Source organism: Pteropus alecto, unplaced genomic scaffold (genome assembly GCF_000325575.1).
Source record: "Pteropus alecto unplaced genomic scaffold, ASM32557v1 scaffold3, whole genome shotgun sequence".
NCBI classification, from domain to species: Eukaryota; Metazoa; Chordata; class Mammalia; order Chiroptera; family Pteropodidae; genus Pteropus; species Pteropus alecto.
Window position 1 is genome coordinate 12,502,515 of NW_006442484.1, and position 13,752 is coordinate 12,516,266.

General features: G+C 33.0%; 1 protein-coding gene across 1 annotated transcript in view; it reads right to left on the minus strand.

The window, feature by feature from the left end:
* NCKAP5 (NCK associated protein 5) overlaps window positions 1-13,752 on the minus strand; it is a 570,133-nt gene that overhangs the window by 474,264 nt on the left and 82,117 nt on the right. Inside the window, exon 3 of the mRNA XM_025039578.1 lies at window positions 12,475-12,538. Coding sequence (XP_024895346.1) covers window positions 12,475-12,538 — 64 coding nt within the window. The remainder of the gene's footprint in view (window positions 1-12,474; window positions 12,539-13,752) is intronic.

Sequence of the window (13,752 nt, forward strand, 5' to 3'; positions counted from 1 at the left end):
AAACATCGTGATGTATTCACAATATGCAATACTATTCAGCTAAAAAAAAACACACATGCACAATACATGGATGAATCTCAAAAGCATTATGTTAAAGGAAGGAAGTCAAACATCAAAGAACGTATACTATACTATATATTGTACACATATATTTATATACGATCTAAGAAAAGGCAAAACTAATACATGAATTATATAAATTATATCAATGGTTGCTTATGCAAGGGTGGAAATGTGTGACTGAGATGGGTTAAGAAGGAACTTTCTACGGTAACAAAAATATTTTATACCTCAATTGGAATGTTGGCTTTACAAGTAAATATATCTGTCTAAATTCATCAAACTGCACAATCAAGATATGTATATTTCACTGTATGTCAATTTTACTTTAACTTTTTAAAATACAAGAAGAAGTGAAAGTACTATGCTTATAGTGTCCTACCGCTCCTTGTTCCCTTTTCAAACACAAAACACAGAGGCATAGAAAGCCATTTCATCCACCTGAGGGACTATGAGACTCGTCTTTGTGCTTTTTGTAGTCTTCTAAAACTCCTGCCTTGTTGGAAAATGGAATAAATTCTGCATAGTTTCCAAGTTTCCTAATAGAATACTATCTCTAGCTCCAGTATCTGACTTGAAATAAGAGGAAGGAAGGTGGACCTTTAACCTAAATCTTCTTGCTGGCCAGTCCTGAGGTTAGCAAGATGTTAACTGTGTGGGGAGTGCTCCATGGTGGATAAGCATGCTCCCTTCAGGAACACTATTTCTACTTGGAAGAATTATAGGGAAAACTAAGAGGCTGTAGACTGATCCAACTTTTCAAACTTAGTTTAAGACTGAACTCAGCTACGTAATCCATAGCATTATTCTGAAGATTTTTCTGAAAATTCCTAAAATTTTACATCTTTATATCTATTGTATCTGTTGGAATTTAAAAAGGGGACATGTAATTTATTTCTTTGGTTTATATAACTTTTTGCTCACCAGAAGTAAATGCTTTGCACTGTGTTTAAGCTCTATCTTTTACTTTCATAGTTTATGACCCTGGTGTCTTTCTGAGATGTGCCTTCACTATGCCCAGATCATAAAAATAACATATTTTCTAATATAGTCCTCTGGGTGAGCTAATATTTTCTTCTAATTTCTCCTAGCTTCTCTTCTGATGGTGGTGTGGTTCAGTTTCTTTTATTTCAACATTTTTATTTAAATTCACTTAAGGCTGTTATGAAAAAATGTTTTTAAAATTCAGAAAATATTTCAAAAATATGTGGCACCACTTAAGTCCACCCAGAATTAAGAGATTAAAAAAAACATAATATTTATTTTATTAAAAAATTAACTTAATAAATATAACTCAAGCCTTTTCTCCTCCCCAGAAGTATTCATTACCTAAATTTGGTGTGTGTTGTTCCTATACATATTAGACTTTTTTCTACTTATATATCAATAATATGTTTTTGAGATATGTCCATGTTTTTTTTCATACAGATCTAGCTCATTTTAACTGCTGCATATTATTTTACTGTTTGAAGAAATCAATTGGCTCATTTATTCTCCTCCTGTGGGAACTTGAGATTGCTTTGACGTTTTTAGCATTAGAAATAATACTGAAGTGTGTATCTTTAATGAGCCCCTTTAGGTTAGTTTCTCTAGGATCCAAACACAAAAGTAGAATTGCTAGATCGCAGGCTGTTTTACATTCAACTTTACTAGGTAACCCAAAATGGATTTCTTAAATGTTTACATCACTCACATTACTACCAACAATATAAAAGAGCTCCAATTTCTACATATCCTTGCCTTCTCGCATTTTCAGACTTCTAGAATTTTTCCAGATAGATGGGCATGAGATGCTATCCCAGTGATATTTTAATCTATAATCTATATTTTTCTAAACAAGAAATTTTAAGTGTTTATGGTCATGGCACTTTCCTACTAGTTTGCCTTGAAAATCTCTTGTATTGGCCAGCAGCTGACCTTTACACTTTGCTAATGATCTTATAAAAAAAAACAAACAGATTTTTATTTCTAATGTATTCATATTTATCAATCTTTCTATGCCATCTACATTTGTCTTTGTTTTTTAAACAAAATGCTCTCTTATTTCAATATTATAAAGATATTACCTTACATTTACTCCTAAAAGTCTGAAAATTTTTTTAATTAAAAAAAAATTGATTCGTATAAAATTTACTTTTGTGCATGGTGTTTGGTAGCAATGAAACTGTATAATTTGGTATTTAAATTGTCACAGTGGCTTTTTTGAATTGTCGATTCTTTCTCACTGAGTTGTAATTCTATTTCCATTATATATTTCCATATATTTCAACTCTCTCCATTCTTTTCTGGTTTATTTGCACGTCTTTGCCCAACACCACACTAGTTTAATTGCTTTAGCTTTATAATAAATCTTCATGAGTGGTAGGACACAACACCCCCTATTATCTTTCTTTAAAATCATGTCATCTACATTTAAACCTACATTTTTTTTCATATTAATATTAGAATTAGCTTTTTGTATTCTGTGAAAACCCTGTTTGGATTCTGATTAGAATTACATGGAATATGTAAATCAGTTTGGGATAAGTTGTTACCTTTATGGTATTGAGTCTTCCCTTCCAGAAATATATGAGATATCTCTCCACTAATTTTGGTCTCTCTTTATAATGTTTAATAATTTCTCCATCAATATCACATACATTCCTAAAAAGTTCCTTAAAACATTATTTTAAGTACTGTCTTTTAAAACTATACTTCATAAGTGTTGATTGATATGTAGGAATTCTATTGATGTGTATTCATTTTATATTAAACAATCTTCTAAAAGTTTGTCTAAAGATTCCCTTAGATTTTCTACTTAGACAATTATTATTTTTTAATAATACGAACTGTGTTTTTTTTTTTCCCCCTGACACTTATATCACTTACTTATTTTATTGTACTAGTTAAGACCAGCTACAACAACGAATAGAAGCAGTGACAGGAGGTATCCTGTTCTGGTTATAGATTTTAAAAGGAATGCTTCTAACATTTCACCACTAAGGACAATGTTTACTGAAGATTTCAGTAGACACCTTTCATCAGTTTAAGGAAATTCCCATTTATTCTTGGCTGACTACATTTTTAAAAATTACTATGAACTGAATTTGAATTTTATCAAATGTTTCAATATCTACTGAGGTTTGGTTTTCTTTGTTTAATCTATTTACTTGTGTCAATTATATTAATGCATTTTCTAATGTTAAGCAATCACTGCACTCGCCATATCTTAAGTGTGGGCTGTGCACAGCAACTTCTTCCAAAGAGGACATTATGGAAGGGAGTGAGGGCAGAGAAACTTCACAGTGGAAACTGGACAAATATCGCCTCAGCCATGTGATCAAGGCTCACCTAAATAGTGATGTTAGACTGATAATATGCAACCTTGATATGATGTGATGAAAAAGGCATTTTAACTTGTGGTCTACCTCCCCAAAATATAACCCAGTCTAATCATGAAGAAAAACATCAGACAAATTTCAATGAGACGAATTCCCCAAAATACCTAACTAGTGCTCATAAAGCTGTCAATTTCATCAAAAACAAGGAAAGTCTGAGAATTTGTCACAACCAAGAAGAGTCTACGAAGACACGACAAGTAAATGTAATAACACAAGTCCTGGATGGGATCCTGAAACAGAAAAAGTACATTAGGTATAACTATGAACAAATTTGAATAAAGCATGGACTTTAGCTAATAATAATGTATCAATATTGGTTCATTAATTGTGACAAATTACAATACTAATGTAAATAATTGGGGGAACTGGGTATGGGGCATATGGAAAATCTCTCCACTATCTTTTCAATTTTTTGGTAAATATATAACTATTCTAAAATGAAATGTTTATTTTAAAAGAGTGAGTTGGGGATAGTTTCTTATTTTCTTTTTTCAGTACCAGTTTGTAGACTATAGTATCTCCCTCACTGAAGTTTTGGTCGAACTCTGTAAAGTCATCAGAGCCTGGCAGCATTTTATGGGGACATATTTTTTAAAAATTATCATAAAAAATTAAACATTTATAAAAGCAGGAGGAAAAGTATATCTTTTCCTTAATTTTTATGATTATCAACTATGGCCAATTTTGTTTCATCTAAATAATACTTTCATCTAAATAATACTTCCCTCTTCCAGTATTATTTTGAAGCAACCCAGACATTAAAGCGTTTCATTGGTAAATATTTCTGTATGTGCCTCTAAACAACACAGACTTAAAAAAAAAAACACACACATACACAACCACAACACAAGATTATACCTAAATACTAAGAATTCTTAATATCATCAAACACCTAGTGTTCACATGTCTAAATGTCTTATAATTTTTATGTGTATATGAATTAATTGGTGTTGATAAAATTTTTCTGCTATTTTTTCTTTTTGTACTTTATTGGTTCTGTTTTTTATTTCATTATTCCTTTCCTCTTCATTCCTTTGGTTTATTTTAATATTCTTTATTACTGTTTGAGCTGGAGATTTGTCAATTTTAAATCTTTTCCTATTACATGCATTTAAAACTATACATTTCACAATAAGTATTAATTTGATTAAATCTCATAAGTTTGTACATAAGTAGTGTTTTCATTGTCATTCAGTTCCAACATTTTTAATTTCTTTTAGTTGTTTAACAATTAATTACTTAAAATACTCTACATAATTTTTAAAGTTATCTTTTTTGGCTGTTATTGATTTCTGATATTAATGACTATAAACAGAGATCATGAAAAGTACGACACTGATGTATTTGTATAATAAGTATTTTACATTATAAATTTCATGGAAGCAAGAACTTCATTTTTAATCTCTGCTTGATATGTTGAATAGATAAATGAACGAAATAATATTATTTCCAAAATTTAGTAAATATATATAGAAACTTGTCCTGAAGCTTGCAACTTACCATTTAAACTCTTAGAAAGTCAAGTCCACTTGGCTTTTTAAATGATTACCTTGGTTTTTGTAAGCAATAAAGAAAAGTCCTGGATCTTTTTCCAAATACATATTGTGGATATTTTTCAGCCAATGATAAACACTGTGAATGATGTATTGTCTGAGTTGCTTCTCTTTTTTCAATGATACTTTCAATGTAACTGCCATGACTGCTTCTAACACCAGTACATTACCAAATACAGACAAGTCCAAGCTGTCTATGCTGCTAAAACCCCAATTTTTCCAAAATCAATTGCATTTCTGTACACTGATAAAAAAAAATCAGAAAAAATTAAAAACCAATCATATTTACAATTGCATCAAAGAATAAATACCTAGGAATAAATATAACCAAGGAGAAGAAAAGACCAAAACACTGAAAACAAAAGACATTGATGATAGAAACTAAAAAACACAAAAATAAATGGAAAGATACTCCATGCTAACCAAATCAACCTACAGATCCACTGCATCCTTATCAAAACCCCAACGGCATTTTTCACAGAAATGGAACAAACAATTTGTATGGAGTCACAAAAGACCCTGAACAGCCAAGGCAAAGAAATCTTGGTTTTAAAAAAGGAACAAAGCTGAAGGCATCACATTTCCTGATTTCAAACTATATTACAAAACTACAGTAATCAAAACAGTATGGTACTAGCATGAAAACACACATATAGATCAATAGAACAGACTAGAGAGCTCAGAAATAAACCCATGCATATATGGTCAATTAATTTTCAATAAAGGAGCCAATAATATACAATGAGGAAAGGACAGTCTCTTCAATAAATGGTATTGAGAAAACTGGACAGCCACAAGCAAAAAAAAAATTGAAACTGGACCACTATATCATACCCTACATAAAATTTAACTCAAAATGGATAAAGACTTGAAACCGTAAAACTCATAGAAGAAAACATAGGCAGTAAGCTTCTTGAGGTCAATCTTGACGGTGATTATTTGGATCTGACACCAAAAGCAAAGGCAACAAAAGCAAAAATAAACAAGTTGAACCTCATCAAAGTAAAAAGCTTCTGCACAGCAAAGGAAACCATCAATGAAAGGAAAAGGCAACCTACCTACTGAATGGGAGAAAATATTTGAAAATCACATATCTGATAAGGGATTAATGTCCAAAATACAAAAGAACCCATACAACTCAATAGCAAAATAAATAAATAAATAAATGATCCAATTTAAAAATGGACACTATCTGGAGAGACATTTTTCTAAAAGATGTACAGATGGCCAACAGTTACATGAAAAGGTGCTCGACATCACTAATCATGAGGGAAATGCAAATCAAAACCACAATGAGATATCACCTCACACATAGAATGACTATGATCAAAAATACAAGAAAGAAGTGTTGGCAAAAATGTGGAGAAAAGGAAACTCTTGTGCACCGTTGGTAGGAATGTAGGAATTGGCGCAGCCACTATAAAAAACAGTATGACAGGTCCCCCCGCAACATTAAAAATAAAACTACCATATGTTCCAGCAATTCCACTTCTGGGTATTTATCCAAAGGAAGTAAAATCATTGTCTTCAAAAGATATTTGTATCCTCCATGTTCACTGAAGCATTATTTACAATAGTCAAGATGTGGAAACGTGGAAACAATCTAAGTGTTCATCAATATAGACAAATGAATAAAAAATGTGAGGTGTGTGCGTGCATCTGTGTACACACACACGTCAGAATATTATACAGCCATAAAAAGTAGAAAATCTTGCCATTTGCAACAACGTAAGTGGAACTTGAGGGCATTGTATTAAGTGAAATAAATCAAACAGAGAAAGTCAAATACTGTATGACATCACTTACATGTGGCCTCTTTGAAAAAATGAACTCATAGATAGAGATTGGGTGGCTGCCAGAGGTGGGGGAGGGTATCAAAAGGTAGACATTTTTCAGTTATATAATAAATAAATCCTAAGAGTGTAATATACAGCACGGTAACTATAGTTAATAATTCTGTACTGCATATTTGAAAGTTGCTAAGTGAGATCTTAAAAGTTCTCATCATAAGAAAAAAAGTGTAACTATGTATGGTGATGGATGTTAACTAGCCTTATTGTGGTGGCTATCTCAAGTCATTGTTATATACCTGAAACTAGTATGTAAATTATATCTCAATTTAAAAAAAAAGAAACAGAAAAAAGGCTTAACTCATCATGCATCCATCTTAAATTCCTTTCCTTGACTACTACCAGTTAGAAACCAGTTGTATCACCCACCGAGCTATAGTGAACAACCATCTTCCAATTCTATCAAAACTCAAAACCTGACTCCAAAAAAGCTAGTAGTAGGAAATGGAATGTTTAGGGACCATAGCTCCATGCCCCTCTTACTCCTGGGTTTTCAAACTCTGAATTTCCCTTCTTGGCTGCCTTTTGTCTACCAGAGGCCAGGCTATACAGCTCTGCAGCAATGGCAAGAAAAAGGGCATACTAGGCAAAATCCTGACTGTTCACCAAGGCAATGTCTCCTGGGTTTTGTGAAATGTTCCTGTTTTTACATGTGTCTCTTAAGTTGAAATAAAGTATTTCTTTTGGTTTAAATAACAGGTATTCGAAACTATGACTTCTGGTTTTTACAAGTTACTAAAAAAACAGTTAGCTCACATGCTGTTGAAGGCAGGGAACAAGGAGTTTAAAAATAAGACTAAGTGTAAATCTCTGAAATACTATGCAGATATTAGAAGAAGAGATCCCTGCCGTTAAATTGACACATACTAGAAACCATGAACAGATATAGGCCATAGGAATGAAGCTTCTTCAAAGTGTTTTAATCCAAGTTTGTATCAGCTAACCCAGACAACTCCAGTATCAGCACCAGAGCAGACTGTCCACACTGTGGAACCGAATGAGCAGGATCTGGTGAGGGGTATTTATGCCATAAGTTTGCCTCATTTTCCAACACAGGGGATCCAAAAATTCTGATCTCCCTACTTCTTCAAACTCTTTTTCCCCCTCAAACTCCTAATGTAACTATCAATATCTCAATCTTTGATCATTATTCCTTGGATGTTCATTGTGCAAAGAAAAGGATGTACAGTTGGTTATGAATTTAGCTGATGGTACAGTAGGATAACATCCTGCCAGTGTCTAAATATCTGGATACAGAGGAAAACGGAATCTTGTAACTGGATAAATGGGATTCTGTGTTTTCTTATTGCCTTGAGCTGAGTAATAAAGAATTAATATTTTTCTTTTGCCCAAATATAAATTAATCACTGGTGTAAAAAGGAACCACACAGTATTGAGGTTTTCCATAATTAACCTAACCATTTTTAAAAATTGTTTGGCAGGATATTAATGCTTTGTAGATATTAATATCTTTTCAATAAAAAACAGTGGTAGAATATTTCTCTAAATTAAAAAAAAGAAAACAGCAAAAACAGCAAATAAGCCATTGTTTATATAATTTGAAGCACTCTCTCTGAAATATTTTGTGTCATAAATACATATAAAATATTTTTGCAATTATTTGAAATCGAAATACATATTTTTAACTCATGAACTCTTATATTCAGTAAGTAAAATTATCTTTACAAGTTTGGAGAAAAATATGATCAAAAGGAACCTGCCCTACAAAATATTAACAAACTATAAATTTCAAGTAATCAAAACAATTAAGAATACACAATGGTTAATGGCAAAGCATAAGCAGTACAGTAATTAACCCAGATTAATATGGGTGTTTGAACTATGATAAAGGTGATAGAAGGGTTAGATGGTTTCATGAATGATGTTGCGAAATTAACTATCAACTTGTGAAAACGTTCTTTTTGATCCCTACTTCATACCAATCTAGAATTTGCAAAGATTTACATAAAGAAAAATAAGAAGTAGGTACAGTCTAGAAGATAATGAGACTGAGTAGCTTTATACCCTTGAGGTAGAATGAACCTTTTTATATATAACAAAATTTAAGATGACATTAAAGTCTAAGAATAGATGTTGCAGTAAACTGAGCCAATGATTGGGAGCACAAGCTGAAACATAATTTCCCAGAATGAAGAGAAATATAATCTTACAGCAGTTTGTGAAAAATAATGAAAGGTAAGTAGGAAAATAATGGTGATCGTTATTTCATGAAAGAATTAAGAACAAAGGGAACAAATATGAAACATCTTGTACACTGAAAGAAAGTGTTCCCAAAGACTTCAGTTAACAGAACAAAAGAGCATTAAAATTGATAAAAATGAGTAAAGTAACACGCCCAAGGTCACACAACCAACAACTGGTAGAAATGGACTTTGAATCCAGACCTGCCTCCCTTTCAAGTTCATGTTCGTCTTCCTTCCACAATATGTATTAACTAGGCATTAAAAAGAAATCCCTCTACCTGCAATGTGGTGCCCTGGACTGAATCCTAGATCAGAAAAGGAATATTATTGGAACACCTGGTGAAATTCTAATAAAATCTGGATTTTAGTTAATAGTAGCATGCCAGTGTTAATCACTTAGTTTTGATAATTTTATCATAGTTATATTGAGATGTTAACAGTAGAAAACTGGTTAAAGAGTATACAAGTGTGCAACTTTACTGTAAGTCTAAAATTATTCCAAAATAAAAAGTATGCTAAAAAAATAAAATAAATTTCTCAAAAATGGTGTGTTGGGTATTATATTAAAACTTATAAGTAATGAGATTTATTGCATAAAGTCAAATTTTAACAGGGGAATGCTTTACATTAAAGGTTTTGATTATAACAGGTTCATTGATGATTTTAAAAATATCTGCCTCAATTACATAGCTTTTTTGAAAATATTTCTTAAATAACTTTTCCCATACCATTTTTCTTTTCATATGGATAAAAATGTAGAATACTATAAATAGTAGTCTTTAAAAACAAGGTGATCTGGTTGTGATGAACTGCTTTCCATTTCTGCTACAGAAGTGACAAAAGTTCTGGCTTGTAACAGCAAGAATTAAATTTAGAGATTAATAGGACTGCCTGATTTAAGGAGCTGTCATATGAAAGAATCAGGACGTCAGAAATAAATGAATCCTAGGAGCAGAAAAGCTGAAGCATATAATTAAGTAGAAAACTCAAGGCAGCAGTTAACTGGGTAAGGAAAGAGGGAAAAAAATATTGAAAAAGAGGGTGAAAAAAATTAAAGGACATTAATGAAAATCAGGGCTTATGGTCTCTAAGGAACTGAGATGTGATAAACTATGGAATGGGAGAGTTAACAGTAATACGAATAATGGTAAATCATATCACATCACTGCCTCATTCAAAGTCTTCCAATGGCTCCAGTCACAAAGAGCAGAAGCCAGGGATTCCTGGGGCCCTTGATGACTTACCCTCTGTCCTTCAGCACTTCTCTGACTTTACCTTCTGATAATCACTCTTCCTCTCACTCCTCACCAGTCGTCCTATCTCCATGGTTCCTCAGGCACTCCAGGCCTTTGCACTTGCTGATTTCTCTGCCTGGGAACGCTCCTCCCCCAGATATCAGCATGGTTCACTCCTTAGCCTCCTCCAAGTTTTGCTCAAAAAGTTACTTTTCAGTGGTTAACTATTGGAACACCCAATTTAAAACAGTGATCTCCTAGAACTCCCAACCTCCCCTACCTTGATCTCATTTTCTCATAGCTGCTTCCACCATCTAACACTCTTAAGTATGCTGAATGTCTGTTTCTCCAACCAGTAGAATGTAAGCTCTCAGATTTTTGGTTTTTTTTTTTTTTTTACTGATGTTTCCCCAGTGCCTAGAATAGCACCGGACACACAGTAGGTGCTCAATAAATACTTGTTAAATCAATCAATACATAAATGTGGGTTTTCTCATTACCATCATTAAATTAAGAGTAATAAAACACTGATAACTTTTTCAAAGTCATTTTTTGAGCAACCAGAATCATCTTTTTGTTTGTTTGTGTTTTCTGGGTATTTTCTGCACTGACTAATTACTTCTATAATGTTATAAAAGGGGGTTTTATTTTGTAAAAGACTATAGAATTATCTGTCTGTGATGATTTCAACTCAGGCCCATTCGTTGACAGAGTCAGAAAGATACCTTCTTTGGAGATCTGTTCTTTTTATGAACTTAAGTAACATTTAGTTATTACCAGAAAAAGCTCTCCTTCATAAAAGCCTTACATGAACAAATGTTCAGTAGTATGATCTACTAAACTAATAGAATCATACAATTCAACATCTTCATTTTAAAGATGAAGATACCGAGACCTAGATAATTTAAGTCACTTCTTCACATTCAATAAGAACACAGCTGATGAACAGAAGCTAGCCCTAAAGAAAAGATTGAAATATCGCAGAATGGCCTAGCCCTACACATTTTGCACCTCAGTAGAAGTCTAGACTGAAAATTTTCAGTTTACCATTTCACTAAACCTTCATTTTCTTCAACTTATTTCCAATTCATTGCTCAAAGATACTTGGGAGCAATTGTTTCATATTATTTGAACATTCAAGATTCTCTTTGCATTAAGATCACTAGCAGAACAAACAATATGATCCCCTAAGTATTTTAGCATGCTCAGGGGCCACTGTACCTTCCAGAACCCACTCAACATTCAGCCTCCTACTCCAGCCCTTTGCTTTCCCTGTGGGGAAAAGTGCAAGGCCAGTGTATTTTACAAATTTCTTACTCTTTTCAGTGGATGCATTGTCATTTAACTCTCATGAAATCAAATAGAAGCAGCCTTCGGGATCTAAAAATGCATTACTTCTCTTTTTCAAAAAAAGCTAATTCTTTTGCTGAAAAATTGCATGCATGCTATTGCTTTGTTTTATGCAGGAAAAAAAATCTGGCATGTTATTTTTTCCCTCAGAGGTAGCAGCCGCTGTTAATCCACACATGTACATTACCGGGGTCCCCAAGCAGTCATCTCCGATGTTAGAGTAGCACACAGGCAGATACCTGGGCAAAGAGTCTATAAAATGAAGTTGCTATAGACCAAAACAACCATATTGATTTTTAGTACAATCCAAAACACGAGGAAACATCAGTTTTCTAGACAACACATGCTGAAAAGAACAGGGAGAAACGCACTGCCAATAGTGAAGAGAAGGAAAAGGATAAAAGACGATTACATTAGCAAACATCGTAGTGTTCTTTTAAGCTGTTTGTTTTTTAGCATCGAAAAAACTGAGAAGCTTGAAATATGTTTGACTGTCCTTTTCTGAAAATCTAAGATTGTTCATTTATAGATATTGCACTCCCAGCTGGAAGCCTGGGCATCCAGTATACCTTCGGAAAATTAAGACTTATAGACCTTTGAACATTTGAACATCCTCTTCAACACTCAAATACTTATTTTTCCTCTCTCTCTCTCTCTTTCTCTGACTCTGCAAATGGCAGAGCTGTCTAAACTACATTATAAACACATCATTTACCAATACAACATTCCGTTTGCTGCAAGCAAATATTTTCCTTAGATATCCTTAATTAGACGAAATGCCTTTCAAACCAGAGACCTTTGGAAGGGAGGTTCAGAATCAAGAGAAACCAGCCGGGACTTACCATGGCCCCCTCACTTCTTCTTTGGGCAACTTCTCGCTGCAGACGGGCCACAGCCAACTTCTCCCTGGAGAAACAAAAGCGCATGATTACTTGACCATTCTTCTCAGGGTAGAGGTACACTGGCATAGCTTGCAAACATTCTTCTGAGGTCTCCAGAGGAACTCCTTCCTTGGTTTAGCTCACTTCCTCCACTAAACTTTCTATAAATATTTAAAGTGATTGGTCATTAGTGCATTGTTTTCATTGAGTGTCATGAAAGAGATTTTTTGCTTTGGGTTTTACAATAGTGAAATAAATGTTGAATGCTAAGTAAAAGCTTTACTTTAAGTTCATAAACACATATCATTTTAAAATAAATTTTCTGTGTCCTTTCTGTAATAACTTTGCTCATATATATTTTTAATTATTTTTGTTTCTTTGTTGCTCTATGTTGATACTGAATTTTAAAAAGCAAACAAAACATAACTCTGTACCATTTTTGAAATAATAAAAGAAAATCATTTGCAGCTTTGCTACCTACAGGCACCATGCTGGCCATTTTACCTGATCTTATATGAGCCCGACAACAACCTTATAATAGGTTTTATTAACCTCATTTTATAGATGTGGCAACTGGTGCTCAGCCATGCTAAGCCCCCAGCTGGTATGCAGTATATATTAGGATCAAAATTAGGTTTTCTTTACTTGAAAGGCTAAATAAAAATTTTGTATATCATTTTTCAGGGTCCAGAAAAATATGGATATCATTTTTTAGGATCTAGAAAATATGTAGAATTAAAAATCAGATTCTTTATTTTAATATTCTCCATTTTACTATGGGGTTCATTTTGTATCTTTTATAATTGTAATTCTGATTTCATTTACAAAAAAGCTAATATTCACCAAAATTTTAAGAATACTTTTTACAATGATAGATATCTGCATTTTGGACAGCTTTTCAATTATTCTTTAAGAAGCTGATAAATTAACTAGGGGTAAGTGAACTCTTCCAGTAATCCTCAAATCTTAGCTTTAGTGAGAATTTTCCCTGAAATCCTTCTACTAGTATCAAGATGTGACACTATTTTAGTGATGTTTTGTCACTCAGCCTTCCCTTTACACAGGACCCTCTCTAGCTGCAAACAGCAAGGAAGCAACTCAATTCCCAGATGAGTGAGAGGATTTCTCCCCTCCAAACTGCTTGGATCTTTGAAATAAATGCCTATGACTGCCAAGAAGGAATGTGCTCTAGTTTGGTTAAAGTTGAGTAGCTTTTTAGTAGGAATAGTTCTGTTTGAA